This window comes from Poecilia mexicana, unplaced genomic scaffold (genome assembly GCF_051168715.1).
Source record: "Poecilia mexicana isolate PSO_F unplaced genomic scaffold, ASM5116871v1 scaffold_6, whole genome shotgun sequence".
Taxonomy (NCBI): Eukaryota; Metazoa; Chordata; class Actinopteri; order Cyprinodontiformes; family Poeciliidae; genus Poecilia; species Poecilia mexicana.
The window spans coordinates 2,573,491-2,597,071 of NW_028263375.1; the positions used below are offsets into that span (position 1 = coordinate 2,573,491).

At 39.9% G+C, this 23,581-nt stretch overlaps 1 protein-coding gene across 2 annotated transcripts in view; it reads right to left on the reverse strand.

Moving 5' to 3' along the window:
- vps13b (vacuolar protein sorting 13 homolog B) overlaps positions 1-23,581 on the reverse strand; it is a 298,354-nt gene that overhangs the window by 31,923 nt on the left and 242,850 nt on the right. For both annotated transcript variants that reach the window (XM_015003945.2, XM_015003947.2), the window contains exons 46-48: positions 22,267-22,428; positions 3,224-3,379; positions 1,455-1,724 (exon numbers count right to left, since the gene is read on the reverse strand). In XM_015003945.2, coding sequence (XP_014859431.2) covers positions 1,455-1,724; positions 3,224-3,379; positions 22,267-22,428 — 588 coding nt within the window. The remainder of the gene's footprint in view (positions 1-1,454; positions 1,725-3,223; positions 3,380-22,266; positions 22,429-23,581) is intronic.

Sequence of the window (23,581 nt, forward strand, 5' to 3'; positions counted from 1 at the left end):
GATGTTTTGTCCTTAGAACCATTGTTTCTTGGCTTCCTTCAGTTGTAAAACATTGAGCCTCCCTAATGCGATATACAGGCTGAGGCGACAGACAACTGCTAGTGCCAGATAAAGGGGTATTAGAGGCAGTATAAGTCCAACAAGATTTAAAAGCTGAGAATGTACCCGACAAAAAGCTGAGGGCTCTTCAAGTCTCACTGGTCTTTGTCCCACTTACTTCTCATTAAAGCACTGAGATGCCAAGATGCATTACAAGTGGTCCAATTTATGACAGACAGGGGACTTCATTTAGTGCCGGGGACAGCACAGCGGAGCGCAGAGAGCAGAGAGCTTTCAGGCTTAATATACGAGGCTTTGCATAACTGCCTTGTTGGGTTGAGGGGGTGAAACTTTGGCAAACAGATATATAGACCGGATCTGGTGAAAAACAACCAAATAAGATCATGATAACCTTTTGTGCTTTGTTAGAACTACAGGACAGCGGCAGGAAAGATGCAAAAAGAGGAGATGAACGAGAGGCAAAGGAAAGACATTACCTCAGAGGCGATGAAAAACACGATCAGACAAATGAAAAAATGAGAAAAAACACAAATGCTGGCATAAGAGGGTGAGACAGGTGGACAAGCCTGATGCAACAGGTAAAAAGTGTTAATTAAAAGATGGATGAGTCGGTCAGAGTGTGGGATTGATTAATGGAACCATCTTCTAATCTGGATTTATCTCTAGTCTTTGACAATTTCAGTCAGAGATGTTCAGACCTACATTTAGAAGCTGGAAAAGCTTTTAACTTTATATTCCTAATTTAATTTGGAATAATTTGGAAAAAACAACAGAAAAGGAAAAGTTAAAGGAGAAATCACACAGGAAAAGTAAAGAGCAGGGAGAGCGGAGCTGGAGCTGGGGTTGATCCAGCGGTGCGAAAGTGCCTTCAAAGCCTTTCTGTGTGCCCACATATCAGCTAGTGTTTCCTGTCTATGGTTAGTGTTGTTATGAGAGAGCATAAACTGTGTTTTCTACCTCTCAACATGGTCAGGTTATGGGCCGGAGGGCCTTTGTAAGCCTATCTGAGGGGAAGATCTCAATCTGTTTCCTAACAGTGAGCAGCAACATGGAAGCTCAGCAACTCCGGCCACCCAGAAGAGGAGGATCCGGCCACAGTTGGTGGTCCAGTCCACCAGCTCCAAACATGCGTGTGGACAGAGAGCTAGCCTTGGTGTGTGCAGTGTTTGTATGTATGCTTTTTTGTGTCTGGCTACCACATTTGGATATTATGAGCGCAAAGCATTGGCTGCAGTCGGTACAATGGCACTTTTCCATCGTTCAGAATAAACCAATTAGTCCATCTAAGAAAAGAACTCTAATGGAAGCAAGTGTTGCCTCTAACTCCACAAAACAGCCAAATATTTCAGTTACATCAGAATCCCATGGATCCGAGTCATTTAGTGTAGATCTACCTGAACAACAGAGCTGCTGCTGCTGCCCTTCTCCCTCCGCTCCAGCTCTACGTCCTGTGACCAGTCTTCGTCTCCGCGCGCTCTCATGCAGAGCTCGGTCATCTCTGTGTCTTCCAGCACATAGGAGGGAAGTTTAGCCCCTGCTTCCAGGCAGTCACAGTGCTCTCTGACCACTGTCTGACCATTGGCTCCCACGTAGTGCTGAACAACTCGCAGCTCGATGTCCTGCGTCAGGTAGCTGCACATCACCTGCCGTCCGCAGATTATTATCTGCAAGAAAAGTTAAAAGACACACTTGGCCTTAACAGCAGAACCCATGTTGTAAAATTATACATCTTATAAGTAAAGATATGTAGATCACATATCGGGGCTGAAACGGTTTATTGGATTAATCCTGATGAATGGATTATCGAAGTAATCATCAATTAATTTAGCAAAGAATTAATCGTTAACTGGAGTAAAAAAAGGCCATTTGCTGAAAGAACAACACAGTCAGAGCAATAACTAAGCCAAAACTGTACAAAAATATATGCATAATGCATTTAACATAAAAAAAGCTTTGTCTGCAAATATGTTTTATCCAAAACTCAAGTGGCATAGTTTTAGTTTCACCCGGTTAAAGTTCGATGAAAAAAAAAAAAAAAAAAATCTTTTATTAAGCATCCTTTGCTACAAATGATCAAGCTGTGTCGTTGCATTTTAGACAATTAAATGTAATTTGTTTATTTTAAAAGAAAATTGAGGGGTTTATTACATCTTTTCATGCATTTCTGATATTGTATAAAAAAAGGCTAGTATGAAAAATCTGCAGAATGTTTACTTGTTTTTGTCCAACTAATCAGTTAATCACCGACTGTCTGATTAATCAATAACAAAATTATCGTTAGTGGCAGCCCTTTTATATGCTGTATATTTTTTTATATTGCAGGTCTTATAGACCAATCAGAATGAGCTAAAATCAGTGGCAGCTCTCTCACTGAGACAACTGCAGTTTGCGACACTTCACAGAACAAACATAATCAGAAGAAAATATAAGCTGACCAATTCTCACGCATGTAGTTATTTACTTTATCTGTCAAAGCTACTGCTGTAGCGCTGTGGGGTTGGTTATATGTTGGCGTCTGGTTGCGGCTGAAGGGATCAGATTTATTCAAAGATAAGGACTGTGAAGGAAAATGAGTGCGAACGGAAAAGTCTGCTTCATCTCCAGGAAGAGTGGGAGATGTTTGACACTTTACAGCATTCACATAACAAACTGTCACTACTATGAACACGACTATGGCATCTCTGCGTTTTCATGACTTTCTCCTGCATGTGTGCAGGAAAAACTCAGACATGATTCAGCCCTGCTTTGTAGCAGGCGGCTGGCTGCTCTGTGATCTGGCTTTTGATTCCCCTGTGATCCTCTGTGGGGATTGATGGGACACATTTTATTACTGCAAAACAGATGACAACAAATTGACAAAAACAGAAAACATTCAGTTGTTAGCTAAGCAACTACTAAATCACGGGACGCAAACAGAGGGCGGGTTTAAAGTGGCTAATCCTGACGAGGGGACTTGGACAGACGCCAGGCTCTCTGCATAATCCTATAAACATGTTGTTGCTCTTTATTTCAGAGATTTTCCTCCGTGGTTTGGCGCTGGGATCTGACATCTATGTTCTTGATGTTTTCAAACTTTGATGTAAACTTACGGCATGCTTGTGCTGCAAATGCTTTATTTAAGTTTTTTTTGGGGGGGAGGATGGGAAATGGGAGTAAAGAGTACCTGCTTCTGGACGCCGTTGAGCTGCAGCACCTTGATGATGAGGGAGGCAGTGCGTCCTTTGTACTGAATGATCCGGAGCAGCGTCCCGACATTGTCCACGCTGAATGGCTCAGACCAGCGCCAGTTGCCCCAGCCCTCGATGCAGATGTGCAACAGCTAGAAAAAATACAAGCCCAAAAAAACCAAGGCAACCAGAAAACACACATTAGTTTTTCTCAAAAGAAACAAAAAATAAAATAAAAACGAGTCTTTGTTTGCATCATTTTTGTGCGGGTAGGCTCGCTGCGGTCGGCGGCGGCAGAAACAGAAGGTTGCACACATTAAAGCAGCTGGTGGAAACCAGCCGGGGTGGAACATCATCATCAGGCCCGTCTGTGTTTGTGCGCCTGGATGTGGAGGCTATTTTAAATCAGAGGCACTTCTTCTCCGTCATTTCGGCTAGATATCTATCGCTGCTCTGTGGAGGCCATCAATGTGTGTGGCTGGGTGTAAACACGCAGCCACAAAATGACAGCAATAAACAGATGCTTTCCTGTCTTTTTCACATCACAAACCAGTGTGGAGTGGTGACGAAATGCCAACCATTTTCCATAAAACTCCTTGTATTGTGGGTCTCAAGATGGCAAACGGGGATCAAATTGAGCAAAGCTGCAAGACATCTGTACTGGATGAAGACCACTGTTTTAATTGCACTTTCTGTTGCACAATATCCATGTTGCAAGAGTTTCAGCTGCACATTTCTGCAGACTTTTTTTTTCTGTAAACACAAAGTGCAAAAAGGCAAAGGAACTGGTCAGCAATCCATCACACCTCTGCTATGCCGAGGTCATTCAGAGAGCATCTATCCACTTTTCACCACAGCTCACTAAACACCACAAGACAAAAACTCTCATTTGTCAAACAATGTGAATGTTGTCATAAGATTATGGTAATAATACAGGAGCAGAATCATAAATATGCAGGGAGATCTGAAGCGCCATTCCCTCCTGAGGCCCTGCCCCTGACCTTTAACCTCAATGAACTTTTTCTGTCAGCCCTTCTGCCAAGACAATGTCAAACCTAAGAAAAAAAATAGAGGTGGACAGACCAGGAGAAAGACAAAGAATACCAATGAATTTAAAAAGACAAGCAGAGATGACGGGGGTTTACAGGCTCAATAAGCTAACAGAAAGTTAGCGACCAGATCAAAACAGAAGAAAAAAAAAAAAAACTGTTCTGAACATTTACACTTCAGGTCATTGCTTCAATGTGGCGAATATTTAGCCAATCTGCTTTAAGAAAAACAAATTACCCTGGAGGTGAAAGAGCATGTTAGGACCTTGGTCAGGACCTTCTATGTTTCTCTCCACTGCAGCCTTTCCTCTCTGTTTGAAGACAGATTTCTTTACAATAACATTCTTAATCAAAGCCGGCACTGGCTTTCTGCAGGATCGCTCTCTGTCAGTGTTGGCTGTGTAGGAATGACTTCAATTTCTCACAGGATGCATTCGTGGAGCAAGTGGCAGAGGAGTGTAAACAGCCAGGTGGTGCAGGTTAAGGTTAAGCCCAAGGGTGGGGCAACCCTCAGCTCCCTCCGCCAACAGTGGCCTCACAACCACGACCGGTTCGGATTATGACGGCTAAAGGGAAAGTTTAAAAAAAAAAAAAAAAAAAAAAAAACTAACGTGGGATTTTCTGCTGTTTTGTTCCAAGTTTCTTGGCCAATGGTTTGACGCCAACGAGAAGGAACCTGTCCTGTTTCCCCTTTGGGATGAAAATCGGATTAAAGGGTATTGACTTCACCTCAGCATTACAGTGTAAAGTTTGTTTTAAATGTGGAGCGGGCAGATCCAGTGGAGATCCCAGCGTAGCCGGAGCGCCATCTGTGAGAACAGATTTGTTATTTCAACACTTCTCAAACCCCCCTTCACCTTCCTCCCCGAGCCTCTGCAGACTCTATCGTGCCTGTGGCTCAACTTGACCTTTAAGGGAGAAGTCATAATAACGTCGCTGCTCACACTTCAAACAGCGACTGCCGCTTTTGTTTTAATTCGGCTAATTCTGCCCTGACTCAGGCAGTGGAAGAAAAAGCAGCGGTGACACAGATGAACTGAACACGTAGGACAACAAGAATGAAAAATAAGAAGCTGTTTGGGCTCTTTGTGACGTACACAGAGAAAACCAGTCAGCCATATGTATGCACATTCTTTAGGCCCAGCCTCACACTTTATTATTCATTCAGAAAAAGAAGGATATTTTGAAGAATTCATTAATTGATGTCACATAAATAGTTACTGAATTACTTCTGTTGATGAAATGCAGCGATTTAATTGTAGTCCATGTAACTTCATTTTATTTATTCATTTCGAACAGACAAAAATAAAAAGAAAAAAAAAATTAAATTAAAACTAATTATCATGCCCAATTGACATACAATTTTACATGATTTGTTCAAAAAGGAGCAGGTAGAAGCAAGACTCTTCTAATACCCATTAACTTATAAACATTTAAATCTCTATACACCAGATAAACTTAAATTATTTCCACATTACATGACACTTACATCTCACATTGAATGTCTAATTATTAATACATTTTTAACATAATCAATGACATTTTTGGTCTTTGAAACACTCACCTTATACAACATATTTCCTAATAAGCTCCTTTTTAAACAGTTTTTTTAAGCTGGTTTATATTTGTACTTTGGCTTCAGGTTGTATGGATTGTTTTTAAAGGTTTTATTGACTCTAGTGACCTTTATTTGATAGTGAATTGACAGGGAAATGGGTAATGAAGGAAGGGGGAAAACATGTGGCAAGGGTCACCAGGTCAGGAATTGAACCTGTGACAGCCGCGTTGAGGACTAAAGCCTCCATATGTGGGTTGTGCTTAACCCCTGCGCCACCACAGCACACCCATGTTGTATAGATTTTAAAGTATGGAATGAGAAAAGGGAGAAACTGATTAAAATATGTTTAAATGATCTTGTTTTTTCTCCCAAACACGAACTATGGTGTAAGACTGATGTGAAACAAAAACATTGTAAAAATACTGATACACACTCTGTACAATGTTGTGTTTTTTATTAATCATTTAAAAACCATTTTAGCTCCACAGTCGTAACATCCGATGCTAGTTGAATTCTAATCTCCTCTGCTTAGAAATATTTCGAAGACTCCTACACTCACCCGCAGCAGCTGGCCTGCGGTACACACTTGGCTTCCAAAACCAACTAAAAGCATATCTCTTACAATATTTTCCCAGGTTTTCTATTGAGTGTGAAATAAAAACTTCCATCTTTCTTCATATCCCTTTAATCCCAGGAGAAAGATTGCGATAAGGTTGATTTGTGGTGGACATTAAGTTTCAGGGCTGCTACTTTCAGGAGAGATGTTTTTTTTTGTTTGTTTTTCCCATTCCCCCTAAAGAGAATGTTCTCTGTAGGCAAATACAGTCTAAGTTATTTTACTCACTCAACACACATTAGAAAATGTTATTTAATTGCCAAAATAATAGTGTACTTTACACCTACTGGCATCCTTGGTGAAGCTAAAGTCTTAAAATAAACCCATTTTTTACTGTGGCAGCATAATCTCACACTGACATGTTTAAACAATCCCTTTAAATTGAGAACATATTTATTAGGCCGCGGCAGCGGGTGGGGGGTGGTGTGGGGGGGAATCACATTAGGAAATAATTTGTTTTTGGTACAAATTTACCCGTTCAGTGCTTTTTCAATACTTTCGACACCCGCTCTTTTCAACTCTCCCCAAAGGTAAGGTGGATTTATGTCAGAGGACTGCGATGTCCGTGTAGGAAGGCTTGTGTCAAACATTTCAGTCACAAACAATTTCGGGTTTTATGGCAGAGTCCGCAAGATTTTTATTTAACGTGTCTTTTTGCTATTTCAAAGTGTTCATGATGTCATGTGCTCTAATAAGATTCCCAGGACCTTTGGAAGAAAAACATGGCAACGGCACCACGGAGCCTCCACCACACCGAAAGGGTCGTGATGTGTTTTTCCATATATTCATCTTTTTGTTTCACGTGTTTGTTGCCAAACATCATCTTTATATCATCTGGCCAGAAGCACATAGTTCCAGGTGAAATCCTTGTGGAATTAAGCAAACTTCGCATGCTTACATTTTCGATGATGGACACAGAAAAAATATTTTTTTTTTCCCGGCCTCCACCAAAAACAAAAAAAAGTGGTCGACATGTAAACAGCATCCTATTGTTTTGGATACTGAGTAATCTTAAAATGCCATCATTTGTTGCAGCTCTCTGACACTGAGCTTTTGGACATGTTTTTTACCTCGTTTACTGTATTTATCTTGGTCTGCCGCAAGATAAATACGACTAAAGTGGAACTAAACAGTAAATTAACTTTTTTGTGCTGATAAACTGTCTAAATAGGTCATTTAAGGTTCTATCTTTGTGCTTCTTCATGAAATTGGATATTTTTATTTTGCCAAGCACCATCTCACACCTGGACTCCTGTTGAACTGTACTAATGCTGTTAGATTCTCTTGTCTGTGTAAAACGACACGGCTTTTTGTCACTCAACCCTGCGTTCGGGTGGAAAATCATGTCACAGCTCTTGCAGATTTTCTTTCCTCCTGACCGCGGTCTTGCTTTCCTTGCCCACACTCAGCTATGCCTTTCAGTGTCTCTCGGCTCCGCCCACTTTGCTGAGGTTTTTCAAACTTTCTCAGGGGTGGGGTTAAGTGAGTAAACCTGATATAAAATCATAACTCCGCCCCCTTGGACAAATTTGGAGGAACTTCTGAGGGACACTGAGGGAATTGCCAAATGTGGGGATGAGCGCAGGAGTGTGATCAGGACGAGGGACGACACTGTTGCTAACTTTGCTGCGATATTAAATAAAGTTAAAATGAGTTTTTTCATAGCAATGTAGAACGTAAGCCCATGTACCACCTAAATAAGCGTTTAAATGAGTAAACATCAGATGTCCCAGTGTAAGTGAATGCAGCGCATATTGATCGCTGCATCCTTAAACGGACCCTTTAAGGTCCGTTTGAACCTTAGCGGGGAGCTTGCACTTCATAAACAACGTTTGGTGTACCTACAGTGGGGCTGTGTGGTGAACTTCAGCTAAACTGAAAGCAACACAGAGGGCAGCGTGCTCTGTGTCTCTGAATAAAGTAAATACCGGTGACATCTGAGATCTGTGATTTTTTTTTCTTGTGTTAAAACTGGCAACAGAACTGAATTTGTAGTGAGACACAGGGGAAGAGACAAAATAAAAATATTGGGAAAAAATTATGATCAGAGCCTATGATTCAGAGAGTAGAGTGGAGAATGCAGAGCAGCTCGCTTTCCAGGCTGACCGGCTGCTTCCTCCTGCACTTCGCTAAGCCGCTGTTGCACAGAGCATACAATACCAATAAACAGATTTATAGAGTACAGCAGAGCCGGTGCCGAATTTAGTGCGCAAGATCCATTACCAGGTTATGTGAACAAGCAGCGCCGGATAACAGGAACACGATGAACACAACTTTAAGAGTAAACGTTACAGAATGGTCCGGCGCTTAAAATCTAAAACCGGAGAATATCAGTGATGGACTGAGACGTTCTGATGAGGTTAAGAAAAAAGAAAAACAAGTGAACATGTGTTAGTGTTGCAATGCCAGCAGAACATTTTTCTGGTTTTACTTTGACTTTTGGTTCAGATGGATGTATGAGGTGTCAAGGAAAATGCAATTATGTGTGGAGGATTTCAAAGTCCTATTTCAACTAAAATGTAGCAACTGTAAAGAGTGACAGAGAGAGGCTTCTGAATATAGAACTAAAAGACACAAATCCTGTTCCATTCAAAATGTATGCAAATCAATTTCTAAAATCGTTTTTCCTTCTTCCTTCATTTTCTTCTTCTTTGCTTTAATTGAAGCAGAGAAGCAATGTCAGCAGTGTGTTTATTTTTTTTAATGGTGTAGAAAGTGTGTGTCTATACATGTATGTATATCCATACACACTGGTAATACACCAAAAGCTATATTAATAATAATAATGACTTTCTATATGGGTGCATTGCTACTTGGCAGAATCACTGCATGAAAGCAAAGGCACAAAATTCCAGCTGCCATCAAATGATCATGTGTTGTCATAATCCAATTTTTTACAATTTTATTGAATCAGCCATTAACCAAAATTTATTGAAACTGAAAAAGTTTGTGTATTGTGTCAAATATCAGTATTAGATAAAAAAAAAAGGGAATAAGAGTCATTCATAATTACAACATCTTTGTCTAATTGCACCCCACCAGTATTTTTTACAAAATGGAAAACATATGAAACATTTTGATGTTTCATGCTGTCAAAATCTGACCGGCTACATTGGTGTATTAATATTTGCTAGTATCTGATTTTATGAAAGTCCCCTAAGTTGGACCCCCAACACTTGACCAGCTTTTTCATGTCATGTACCGAGTTTAAAATGCAGCTCTTGGTTTTCTTTTTTTCTTTGGCATTTTTAAGGTTTGACACGCTGCACAGTTTGGCATCAGGATACATTTGCTAAAACGTCCACTCATGGAACAATTAGAAACTGTAAAATATATTCCATCTGTACATATGATAATTCAATCCCTGTTGTATAGAAATATAGAAATAGATTCCTAACCCAATTCGTTCCGGCACCAAAGTTTTTTTGGCCCACCTCAACATACACCTGACTGCCAACATATGACGTGTATTACATGTAATATATATGACCGTACTAACGTAGCATTTTATGCATTTTACCAGCATCATTTATGGTTATGTACTTTAGAGTCTACAAGTATTTCTGAGCGCTTTGCCGTGGTAAAGCCTTGACGTCCGTTTCTAAATCAAACACTGCACAAAACTTGTGACTAATCTGAAAGTAACAGAGAACACCTGCCTAACAAACAAAATATCAGATGGACAGATTGATTAAATTAAGTTCCACAAAAAAAATCACATTGGAGCAATAAATGGTCTAAAACATCAAATGAGTACCATATGAACTCTCTGAAACCCCAAAACCCGAGATTTGCGATTGTCATGGAGACCCAACCCAAACAAGAGACTGTGAACATTAAGAAATGGTGTTAATTTCAGAGAAACATCAACCGCACCTCAGTTCTGAGTCGCATGGACTGAGTCAACCACGCACATCATGTGGACGATGTCACTCCTGCTGCCTTTACTCATTGCTTGATCTGATTCCTGTAGAAAGTTATTACTAACAGATTTCCCTGTAAAAGACAGTAGGGATATCGGTCATAAGTTAAGCAATGACTGTTAACTTCCTGGTGAACAGAAGGTCATTTTAGCTTTTACTGGGAATAGCTCATATTTCAGCTTTAATAATGAGTGTTACATTAAACACAGACGCAGTGAGAGACACGGGGGATTTATGCCTCCAACCCATGGGCTCCTGCAGACAGACTGAGTCAGTCCTGCCTCTTGTAACCGCTATCCATCTATTGTCCTCAGGCAGGAATGTGCTGCAGTACACAAAAACACAAATTATGCGTCTGTCCGCTGTGAGAATGTAATCAGCCATCCTGGATGCTGCGCAGATGGCGCAAAGCTGCCGTGGTCATCGGTTGTTTATCCATTACTACCGTTTATTCTTTCTATTTCATTCAAACAATAATAGGAGTCTTGAGATTTACGGACATGTGGAGGTATAAACAACACCAGTAGCATTGCTCACAAGTCCCCCCCACCCAAAAAAAAAGTAAAAAAAAAAGCCCAAACAGTTCAGACACATCTTTGATGGTTTATTAAAATCATGTGAGTTCAGTGTCAAACACTGACAGCTTAAAAATAGTTTGAGGAGTCTCTGTACTGCCAATCTTATTTAATGTTACACAGGCGCAGATGAAAAGAACAGAGATGTGAAGCAGAGGCCTGGTCATGTCTAGTGAAATTACTCTGGGACAAGGGACTTAGCTACCCACCTAACAAATTGGAAGCAGGTTGAGATTCAGACAGCAAAACAAAAGAATATGGATTGCTTTGCCTTTAAAATAAAATTAAAAAAAATGACTCTGACAAAGAATAGTAAGACAGAGCAAAGGAACAGCATTGAGACAGAAAGGGCTAACCCGTGTAAAACGAGGGGATTATGGTGGCTTTCACAGCTGTCTACAATGCCTTTTCTTCCTTAGTGCTCTCTTTCTGACAAGAGAAGAAAAAGCTGCGCAACATCAAAGTCAAGATTTGCAAGTCTAAGAGGCGGTTTGGGAACTGGAAGAAGGTACAGAGAAAAGACATTGTGTGGGTCCATTGTTGACAGGGGGATGTTAAGAGGTTTATGCTTGGCTAACATTGTTCCATCGCTCCTCTGGTTTCTGCTAAGGCATGGTGGACGTGCGAAGGCCTTCAGGGCTTCAGGATACGCAGAAGGAGCAAGTGCTTGCACCAACCAAAAGAGGCTTGACAAAAGGAGCATTGTCTCACTGTCTGAGGGGAGAGAAGTTTGAAAACCACATAGAAGGAGAATAACAGAATTAGTGGTCAAAGACCTTCAGAAGGACAGACACATAGTCACAGTCTGGGGAGAAAAAGAAAGATAAAACAGCCGACCAACATGAACACAACTGAGGGAGACTTCCTGTATGTGATGTACACTTCCATATTTTTTCATTTTCAGATAAATTACCTCCTAAATATCACCCTTTTGATCTTCTTGTCACATAGTCAGGACACAAAGTTCAAGTCAGAACCATTCGGCTCACTGCAGGGGAGACCTCAGCTGCTCAAGCCATGACCGCAACTCCAGTGCTTCCACTGTGGGCAGACTGCAGTCTAACTCAGACAACATGTATGCAATTGATATCCTCCCTAGTTTGATAATGCATTGTAACACTTGACAACAGAAAAGCCTGCTACCATGTAGCAAAACCACAAGCTCTCCTCCTGAATAAGAAATTAATCATTGCTTGACCCCACACAGCTACCTCCAACCACAAAGCTGAAGACTGGGTAATGTAATTTAAGTCCAGGAACATATAGAAAACATACCTCCACATCATGTTCATTCAATAAAAAAATATATCCATAAACTAAGTGCATGTGTGCTACGGTAATTTTCCAATCTTTTCTTCTTTTTTTTTTCTTTTTTCTTTTTGCAACCAAAACACATTATTCTGATCCCAGTACATGGAACCCCAGCGCTGTTTCCTCCAGGAGTCATGAGTTGCAACGTCATTAAAGGTACTACAGTTTTGTGACTCTGCTTCTGGACCACTACCCAGCACCACGGTACTGTCCATGGTGCTGAAACCAGGACAGCATTGTCAACAGGAACTGCAAGGCTAATAAATCATTCACCTTTGCTTCCTTGTTGTGTGATGGAATAAAATGGAGCGCCGAGAAGAGCCAACTACCATAACAGGAGCAGGTGGGAGGTTTTTGCCTTTCTTCAACAGACTGAGTGTTGTTAGGTCGTCCTATCATTGTGTCTGCTTGAAAGAGCAGGCGAAACCTTTACAATACTTATAAATACAAGTAATTGGATATTATTATACTCACCTACCAAATAGCTTCTCAAATATACACATTTATTTATGCAACTAAGTTACATGGCAGCTTGGTAGATTAAAACACTTCTTTCACCAACTTCCTTTGGTCAGTCTCTGATTAGGGCTGGACCATAATGTTGAAAAAGCTGTCAATGATTATGAATTAGTTTTTTTCTTTTTAATATCTTAAATACTGCCAAACTGTTGCCATGACCTTTCCTGTATTGTACAGTTTTCACTTTACACCATTGTTTTTTTCTTTTTTCTTTTTAAGCAGTTATGACATGAAACCTGAAACTGCTGCTGAGCGAGGTACTCAACGGATTGTTGCTAGGTAACCAGAGAGTGAGCAAGTTAGTTGATGCCACCCAGAGGTTGAGCCACTTTTAAAATCTTTTCATCTCTCTGATGAGGGATGAAAGGATCCTATTTATTAAGGATTTGCGATTAGCTCTAGCCTTATATATTTTGATTTGAATACCATTTCTACTTACAGTGAGGAAGAATCCCATAAAGAAAAATAGAATACACATATATAAAAAAAACAAGCCTTATATTGTCTTCAGTATACGTTTTGTATATTGTACAATATAAGGCATATATGATTTACTCTTGAAAGTGGCCACTTTTGCATTTATTTCATACAATATAAGCAAGTACTCAAATTATATAAGTTTCATTTTGTAAAAATTTACTAAGGATCTTATACTTGGCATCAGTGTGTTAGGCAATGAATATAAGTTTGAAAATAAAAGATAAAAATCTTATAAGAATTACATTACTGTTAGATATAACCAACTCTGAGGTGAAAATGGTGGGAACTAAATTCAGCAATTACTTGTAATATAACATATTTTTGGCTAATGCAATTTTTTTGTTTGAAAAGCAGCTAAATATAGTAATATAACAATATACGTTGTTAACCGCGCACGTACAGACGATATCTGGTGGGCTAATTTACTGAAACATCTTCCTTACCTAAAGTATTTTAATGTTTATTGAAACGTGCTGTCCTTCTGTCAGTACTTCCACAACTTACATCATTCGTGGATCCAAGCTGACATCATTTTCTGTCATAATGCAGCTGCGGTTGTTGTTCTTTTAAAGCCAGGAATTTGACGGAGGTGATGAAAGTGTAATATGTAAACTGCTAATATGCTGGAAAGCTACAGAGTTTTATGCATCTCTCATCAAACTGGATTGACTGAATTAAACTTCTAATGTCAAAGGGAATGTTTCCTGTCAGGCAAACCACATGAAGAGCAAAATCACACAGTAACACAATGTGAAAACAGTCCCAACATCACCTAAGACTGAATAAACAACGTTCTAGAGTTCTGAGTGAGTTTTGGAGGAATGTAACACACATTGAATACTTTACACCGATCAAGAAGGAATAGCTCATTATGAGGAGGGAAGCCATGTTTATGGGGTGGATCTCAAATGTCGACACACTTCTGTTAAAATGCCAGCTTTTTTTTTTGATATAAAGAATTGGACAATAATAAATAATTTCAAAACATTTTCCAAAAAATGTGACATTTTCCCCATGCAACTGAAGTGAAAACAAACAAATCTGTTGGAATGAACACTGTGGCCAGTCAAAGATCTCCAAATCCATCAGATGGTGAGAACGAAGCCACCTTCAGGTGAGCCCACAGATTCTAGAACATGATTCTAGAACTCACATGAAGCCATTCATGTCTTAATTAGGATGCATACTCAGGGATGTTCACAGTGAATGTGCAAAATCTAACCAGGCATTTTTCTATGAAGTCATTCTCACTATTAAAAACATTATTTGTTCATTTCTATAGCAAACAACAGGGTGGAAAAGAAAAGTCTGTTATAAGTCTTGTTTTTTAATGTTCTGGATCAGATTCTGAAGGGTTTTTCTTTTTCTTCTCATCCAACACACAACAGAACAAAAAAAAGTTGTATTTTTTCAGATTTTTCTTTTTCCTCCCAAAGTATAAGCAAAAAAAAAAAAAAAAAGAAAAGCTTTAGCAAAGCCCTTTATGTCTTTAGATTTTTTATTAAAGTGGCTTGAAATGACATGTGTTGTGAATTAGTGCCATGTAAATAAACTGAACTGAATTGACATAATATTTACATGTCCTATGTAGAACTTTTACTTTTCAGCCTCCTCTCCATCTCAGAGTTTGGGTCCAGGAGGCAGACATCCTGTCTACTTTTAAGACTCGGGCTAAAACTTTTCTTTATGATCAAATTTAAAGTTAGATGGGCTTAAGTTCTCCTGAGTTACAGTATCTCTATAATTATGTTGCTACAGGCTTAGATTGCTGGAGGACAAACTGAGCACTATTTCTTTCTATGCTACTTTCAGCTACTTCTCTCCTATTATGCATTAAATACATTTACTGCTGCCATTAACTTTATGTTCTCTGTATGTTTTTTATTTTTCTCGACATAAGCTACGTCTGGTCTGGCATTTTCTGATTAGTTGTGACAAATTCCTGGAGTGGGCCATTGGCTGAGCTACTGCTGCCAGTAATAATTTTATGTTCTCTTTCTATAGATAACACACTAGGCCCCGTCTTTCTGTGTTTAACCCCGGGGTTTAAGACTTAACCCCTGGCAGCTAGAACGCTCCCTCTGTTTGAATTCTGTAGTTTTACTTCCATCTGAATGAATCCCTCATAAAAAAATAAATAAATAAAAAAATAAAACTCTGTCAGAGAAGATAAAAATGCTCAGAATCTACTTTGGAATCAGTAAAAAGTCACTTGTCCAGGATAGTTTGCACTAACGCCAACAAATCCTTGTATAAATTTATTTCTACCTTAAAGTAGGTGCTGCTGAAAGTTGGAGGTTGATTAAAACACAACGGATGTATTTGAACCTTTGAAGCTAAAAACTGTGTTCGGCACAGTTTTATTGTTGGCTGATATTTGTAGGTACAAGAACATCGGAGCAGGTTTAATTGTATAATTTGAAGTTTAATATGTTGAGTGTGTCAAGAAGGGACATCTGGGTGTGACGTAGGCTTGCTGTGGCTGTGCAGACTGTAGCACGGAACAAATGAAACAATAATCGCAATCGTAAGTGTTGAAAAAAACCTGAAGAGAGGTAGTCATTTAAGAATGGTTCTGTTTTGTTTGTCTTTTGATGCATTTACAAGATAATTTTACAAGTTCTGACAGCTTTGGCCTTGATCTTTCTAGTTGGTCCTCAGAGGTGCTAAAAAGTCATACTTTATTTAGCATGTGGTACATGTTGTTACATTACACCGACTGTTTCCACCCTGATGAACAATTAACCAGGCCTCTGTTGGGGCAGATTCTTCATGCATCATTTGATCACGTCCCTATTTACCAGTTTGAACTTTAACTAAAGTCACAACAAACCTTGAACTCTGTGGGCTTCCAATATAAAATGTTTCTCCAATACTGCTTTTGATACCAGCACTGTTCTCTATGTTTTGACCATATTAGTTAAAATAAGTTAATTCTCACAAGAACAAATGTAACATTTGGCAGACACAGTAGATGTTAAAGATCCAGTTATCCTTTAAAAAAAACTAAATCAGTTTCTATGAAGACAGCATTATATAATAAACTAGGAACAACAAATAATTCTATCAGTCAGAAAACCCCCCAACATATAACTACATTCTTTTTCAATGAATCACGAGCAGCAATCATTGCTACATAAATGTTCAGTTTTGGACACTGACAGCTTCAGCCAATGAAAACATTCCCTTTCAGTCCTCTCCCTGTCACACAGTTTCATACCAATTAGCACTCTGGCATGGCTGCTGCCAGCAACACAGTCATTCCAACCACAAACTAACAGCCCTGGCCCCCATCTCTTGCCCTTTTTTCTCACGAGTCCCGCAGAAACAAAAAACACCAAACCGGTGCAGACGCACAAAAAAATTACACCTGTTTCAGATAACAAAATACTCGAAACATTGCAGCAAGCGGACATTTCTAAAGAGGGGGGAAAAAAGTCCAGTGGAAGTTTGCTTCTGGAACAAATTAGAATTTATTCAAACTCAGTAATATTTCTTGTAGATACTTAAAAAGTCCTTTCCAAATCCAGGGGGCTTTTTACGCCCCTCTCCCTTCTAACCACAGTAACCACTGGGATTTCCATCAGCCAGGCTGCATCCTGTACTGAGCAGCCAGATATTTCAACCATCCACACCACACCACAGCCTAGAGCCCTGAAAAACAGAAGGGTGGGGATAGTACGTGTCTCAGAGTGGGACGTTAGGAGTCTGCATACTTGGACAAATGATCAATCTTTTTTTTTTTTTTTTTTAATTGGTGATGAGTTAGTCCATCATCAAGTTTCACCATTTTATCTACTGCGACTGAATTGCACATAAAATGGGAAAAAAAATATCTGTATTTCTAAACATTTATATGCTAGCAAAGTATGAAGGTATGCTGAGCACTTTGCCAGAGGACTCTCAGACTCCGGGACCCTTCTCTAGCCTTCCTGGTGTGTAAGTGAGGATCTGGCTCTCTAAGTGTGTGTGTGTGTGAATTTTTTTTAACAGGTTTGAAGAACATGACTGCATCATTTGGGCCTTTTAAAAAATGTGTTACAGTTCTGACTAACAGAAGAAGCACAGTTTGTAGTGTAGGCGGAGAGGAGAACCGAAGGGCAGTTCCAGTTCAAATTTCAGGACAAAAACAGAGAGTACTTTTCTGTCAGAAAGTGACACACAGTCCAAAGTACGTCAACATCACTGGAAGTGTAGAAGGGACAGATCGGTCGGTCACACAGGACACTGATGGACTTCTGGTGTGAATCTTTTGGTTTAAGCTTAAACAACATAGTACTTTCCAACTTTTTCAACATTTGTTACAGAAATGTTGTTATACTATTAACAACTCAATTATTTTAAATTCCTTGATGCCTGTGGATCTATTAGGAGCTGTTAAACAAGCAGAGGAGAATTGAGAGGTGCCTGTTCCCACTGTCAAGATGTCTAAGCCAATCTGTGAGTGTTAAGTGCCTGGCTAATGGAGTCTTTGCCCCCGTTTCCCCTTTTAATAGTCTTGTTTTTCTCAAGTAAAGCAGTACAAGGTCCCTCCTGGCGATTTTATGCAACCCTTGTGTCAGATATTTCATATTTTTCTTTCTATTCTTTTTTGACCCATCTGCCTCCCTCCAGAATGATCTCATGTCCAGTGGGTTCTCCAGGGAGCTCCAGAGAGAAAAACAGGGACAGATAACTTTACAACAGCAAATTAGTAGCTCTGCCTGTGGGAGAAATCAGCTGGGACGCTTGCATCATTCCAGATCCATGACAAGATCATGCTGATGGTCTGCCCAGTCATGCGGACCCAGACTTTATGGAAAATATAAACTTTGGACAACACGAAGGGACCGTTCTGTTTCTAATATTTACCCTGTTCTCCCATTTGACCTGCCCCCGTCTGATGGTCAAGTGGGAGAACAGGGTAAATATTAGAACGTACCAATATTTAAACTTTAGGGAAAGCCAGGGCACTAAAACATACTTTGAAGTTGTGAGGATGGAAAACAGGCCCATGCTTTCCTGAGAGGAGGGAAAAGAAATAAACCAGAACTAGTGACTGAAAAGCTCCAGGTCAAATCATCGTCTTGCCAATTTGTACTCACACCTTGACATTTAGTTCCTTCCCACTTACATTTTGTAAACAAACAACATTCATCCATCTACTTAAATCATTGAATTGCAGTTTAGTTTTCTTTACAGCTAAGCATTTTTAATATTTATAATAAACTTTTCCGTATATATATATATATATATATATATATATATATATATATATATATATATATATAAAAGCACATTACTGCTGTTCCCTGAAGTAGAGTAGCGAGGTACAAGGTATGTCACACCTCCACATGGTCGACATACCATACTTTGTGTTGTACCAAGTGAGTATTGTTAAAGACAACTTTATACACGCTATTTCCATTCAGTGAAAGAAATGAATGGAAATAGTGAAACGGTTTGACCGTCCAATCAGGATGTCTTGCCGGCGCCACCCTTTGGAGGTTTTCAGGGCGTTTCCAACTGGGAGAAGAGCGTGAAGCAGACCCAGAACCTGCTAAAGGGATTATTCCTTCTGGCCTGGGAACGCTGTGGAATTCCCTAAAATGCTTTGAGCAGGGTCATTTGGGAGAGAGTTGTCTGGGTTTCCTTTCCAGGCTTTTAATCTAGGATAACAAAGAATTGGAGAAAGTAGGAATGTGGTTGGATGGCTTGGTTGACAGATAGATGGATTTTTATAGGTTAATTTGGTACTAATTTCTCTCATATGAAATAAGGCAGATTTTGACTGTTGATAAAACCTGAAGGTGTTTTCACACCTGATAGGCTGGTAGATTTCATTTGACTGGGGACCATAATTGCAACATTTGTTCCATTTTCAGCTGCTGTGGTTCACTTTCACACTACTCTGTGTCAAACGAGCCAAACTCATTGAAAAACCTGTTCCCCAGTCGCCTGTGGTGGTGCTGCACCAGGGACCATTGTAGGGAAGGTCAAAACGACAAAAAAAATGCATGTGCCCCTTCCTTCTTCACAAACTGTGAACAAAAACAGAGTGGTGTCAGATTGTAGGGATTGTAGGATTCTCTTTGGCAAAAGACCAAAAGCCATTTCTCCCACTACTGCTGTACTGCATGTTTGTTTTAGTTCAGTCCACCCAAAATGCTCTGTTCTACAATCCGGTTCCTGCTTTTGGTGTGGTTTCTAGTTTGCTTATGCATTTGAACTGTACCAGAGACCAAGGGTTTTTAGGACCAGTGTTTGCTTTTTGGTCCATATCAGAGCTCAGTTTCGCATTCACACCTCCCCAAATGAACTGGACTTTCTAAACAAATAGGCAAGAGTTTGATTAATGCGGACTGAACACAGCTGCTGTGAATGCTTACCAAAATAAATGAACAACCTCCTACTGGTAGATACTTCTTAATCATAAATTAGATTGCCGGAGATTATGAGAAAATTGCAGAAATACTTGATTTCACTGGTTGCTGAGGCAAAAAAAAAATCCATTCTCCTGGAAGGTGCAAATTGATATCAGATGGTACCATTAAAAAAACGTGTGTACAAAACAGCCAAGAAGGTGTGAAAAAATAGCATCCAACCGAGCAGTATCCCTGTGAACACTAGATAGGTATTTAAAGGGCAACAACATGAAACTAAATGTGACTTAATTTTCAAAAACTGTTCAAGGTTGTTTTTGGAAGAAGATCTGAGGGGATTGTCACGTCTACAATCTTGGAAGTAAAGATTATTTTTTTTAGGTTAATGTAACTGAACACATGTTTTCCTTCTGAAAAAAAAGTCTAATAGATGGCAGGAGAAAAGGACTAAAAAGAAAAAGGCAAGGACCAACGAGATCTGCCAGGATGACCATAAAACACCAGAACACATGCTTTGCTTCAGGAATCAGAAAGAGACAAGAACAATATAAGAAAGCTGTGTGTTGTAACTGAAGGACAAAAATGCTCAAGTGAGACTCAAAGCTAGTATGGATGTAAGAGAAAGTCTAGATCTCACTGAGCCAATGGAGAGAACCAGGCTAAGCCAACATCATTCTACAGCTTTGTGTTGACCTGCGTTTTAGGGTGTGAGGTCTGAAAAGAGTTCTGACCTGAAGCTGGTAGGTTGCTACGGTGCAGGGCTACAAACAGCCCAGGAGACCGTGACTGAGGTAACTACACCGTAGGTCTCGAGAAGTGAAGTATTTACTGATGGGCTTGGAAGGGTTACAATAATGGGAGATGAGGAGGGAATAAAAGTATGGAAAAACGTGGATGGGAACATGACTTGGCTGCAGTTGGAATGGAACGCTGACAACCTGAAAATGGTGACATAGGTCTGCTGGATGGACAAATGGACAGACGAAAAGTAGGACTGCTTTGATAAAATCATAATCATTTCTACAATAAGCAATGTGACTGTGGACTCTGAAATCACATTGAGGATGACTAATTGAAGCTAAGTGCATTAGACCAAATACCAGCCAACCAATGGCTCCTGAGTTGTATGTAAGCAATGTATAACAAAGATAAGCAACAAAAAAGTCAAGGAATATAGGAAAATATACAGTTATGTAAACAGTGTAGAGGTCAGAGGATAAAGAGACAATGTACTAAAGTACACATCAAGCATGTAGAAAGAGAGAAACCTACAAGGGAGGGTGTGAAAGATAGAGAAATAAAGCTGCAGAGGGATCAGATTTGTTTTTTATACTCCTTAGCATCGAGGGACTAAAGCTAACAGCCCAAGCATTTAAAATTCCACCTGAAAGTGGATTTTTATGGGCTCCAACAACACTTTGCAGGACCATGTAGCCATTAAAGAAATAAAATCTGCGCCCTTATCAGTGTCGCTATTTTTATAACCCTAAAATGTAATTAGGAATGTTTGCTACAATTTGCTGAGGCGGACACATTGGCTAGGTTTTTATCACCGCGCTTAACGTTAGCTAAGCTGTTTTGGCAACGTCGGCGCTTCGTATTTTATCTAGTTTCTCAAATCATGTCCATCTTAAGAACACACTTTTTTATATTGCACAAACACATGATGGAATAACACATGACAGAACGAGCCTGGAATCGCATTCTTCATCCATGATGACATTTGGCTCACTCGGACAATCTTTCATCCAAAACATCCCTGGAAACGCAGAGGTCATTTTTGCCTCGCCGCTAAAAATGAGTTGTGGTATTTCGCTGTGCCGATATGCCAGATTGCCACTCACAGAGTGTGTGAGTGAGAGTGAGGTAAGAGCACAGATTAACCATGGTCGATGATTAATACAACTTGACTTACTGACTTACTGTGAGCAATTATGGCCATGTCTTTTCTCAAGCTTGACTTTCTCACACTCATTGTGGAACACATGGGGGTCCTGGAACATGTGCGTACCACATACACACACACACACACTGCACACACATGCCACAGATCACCAGCCCACCCTCTACTCAACCTCAAAACCACATAGGGTTAAATATAATCAATCTTCTTTAACAATGCTGTCAGGGAACTGTCTGAGATCGCTGACAGGAACACTCTGATAGCTGCAGCGCATTGATGAAGGTGTGTGTATGTGCAGGACAACATTTTAATGCTCTGCTCCAGACAAACAAATTCCTGTGTGCCATTCAACACATGCAATAGAAGTATATCCACGAGCAAATGAATGTGGCACGACCTTTTTATACTATACAGCCACTCTGTTGGAACTCTTCTACTGTCGTCTTGTTTTTGCGTCTTGTAAATCCTGTTGAACATTCACATAGGATCCATACAGGAATTCTGAATTGTTTCAGGTAACCAAGGAAACAATTTTATGTGATTTCAAAGTTAAACTTTCAGATTTTGAATCAAATCCAATCGTATGTTTATAATTTAGAATCTGAAATTCAATTGCATTCGATCTATTGTGATTCTTTTGCTAAAAATAAGAAACTAATCAAAACCACTCTGATGTGAACCATCAGAAACCTTCTTCCATCCTCTACACTATTTTGGAATTGTTGTGGAAATGAGTGCACTACCTGAGCAGACTTGTGGGACCTCCAGCTGTACTGGTGGCTGTGGAGGCTGGCCAGCAGTACGTTCTCATCTGTGTCCACCTGGCCAAAGCGCAGCGTCTCATTTGTGTCATTGCAGATCATATAGTGACTGTACAGCAGCTCCTCTGCGTCTTGGTTCCCATTCTGAGGACAAAAAGATATGAGAGATTGGAGTAGGAATTGCAAAGGATAAAGAATGTCGGCAGCAAAACATAATCCAGATGCCCTTAAATGTGTTCGCATTTTGTCACAAGCCTACATGAAAAATGACTTTTGTAATATTTTTTCCCATTTACATTGTTGGTATTATGTTGGTATTATGTTGGTAAACAACATCCACTGCTAAAGTGCGTTTTATAAAGAAACCCTCTCACAGAAAGCCTTAAACAGGCTCATTTGGGCCTCATTTGTTAACTTGCATGCAAAAAGGAGAACTCACTGTCTTGCTATTAAAACACAGATGCAACAAGAAGAGAACAGTGTGTGTCAACTCTCCCGGATTAAATAACACCAAACAACGGCGCCCCATATGACTTAGATTGTAGCTGTTATTTGAGCTCCTACTCAAGACTCCAGTGACCTGATGAGGGTCCCTCTCGCTCCGCTCCCGACACACCAACGTAGCTCACACGGCTTCTCGATAATTACCCAAATATGCTAACAAAGAATACAGTAATCTGGCTAGCTCGTTTCTGAAGAGAAAAGCAGAGATGGTTAAGAGAAGCTGGCAGTAAAATCTCAGAGTCTGACTGCCAAGCACGTTCAGGATCCTGGGGTGGTTGATTAGATTGAAAACGGATGGGAAAGTTTACACCACTTAAAGAACAAGTGATGATAGATGTGTGTGTGTGCATGAGAGTCGGAGAGTAAAATATAGAAGGGACAGCTGCAGCAGCGGGTTTAAAGGCATTTCCAGTTTTATTGTGGAAACACTATCTGTGCCTACTTTTGAATGTGACACTGCGATTTACAAACTTCCTGCTGCCATCTTAAGATGCCATTGCTAAGCCCACTCTGAGACCGTATCGTCTTTCTGCCCCGATTCACAAGCTAATGTGATACACTTATCAGAAAGCTTCTTTTTATAATCATACTCACTCCTTAAGTATGTAGGAGCTTAAAGGGGATAAACACTAATACGAAGAAACCTAAACACTTGTCTCATAAATCTTGTAAAGAGCACAAGATGACAGCTTCTTCTTCAGACACTGTCCTACTACTCGTTACTCTAATCCATCCAGACTCCAACCCCTAGCTGTATGGCCCTTATAAAAATGGAAAGGTTCAGTAAAATGTC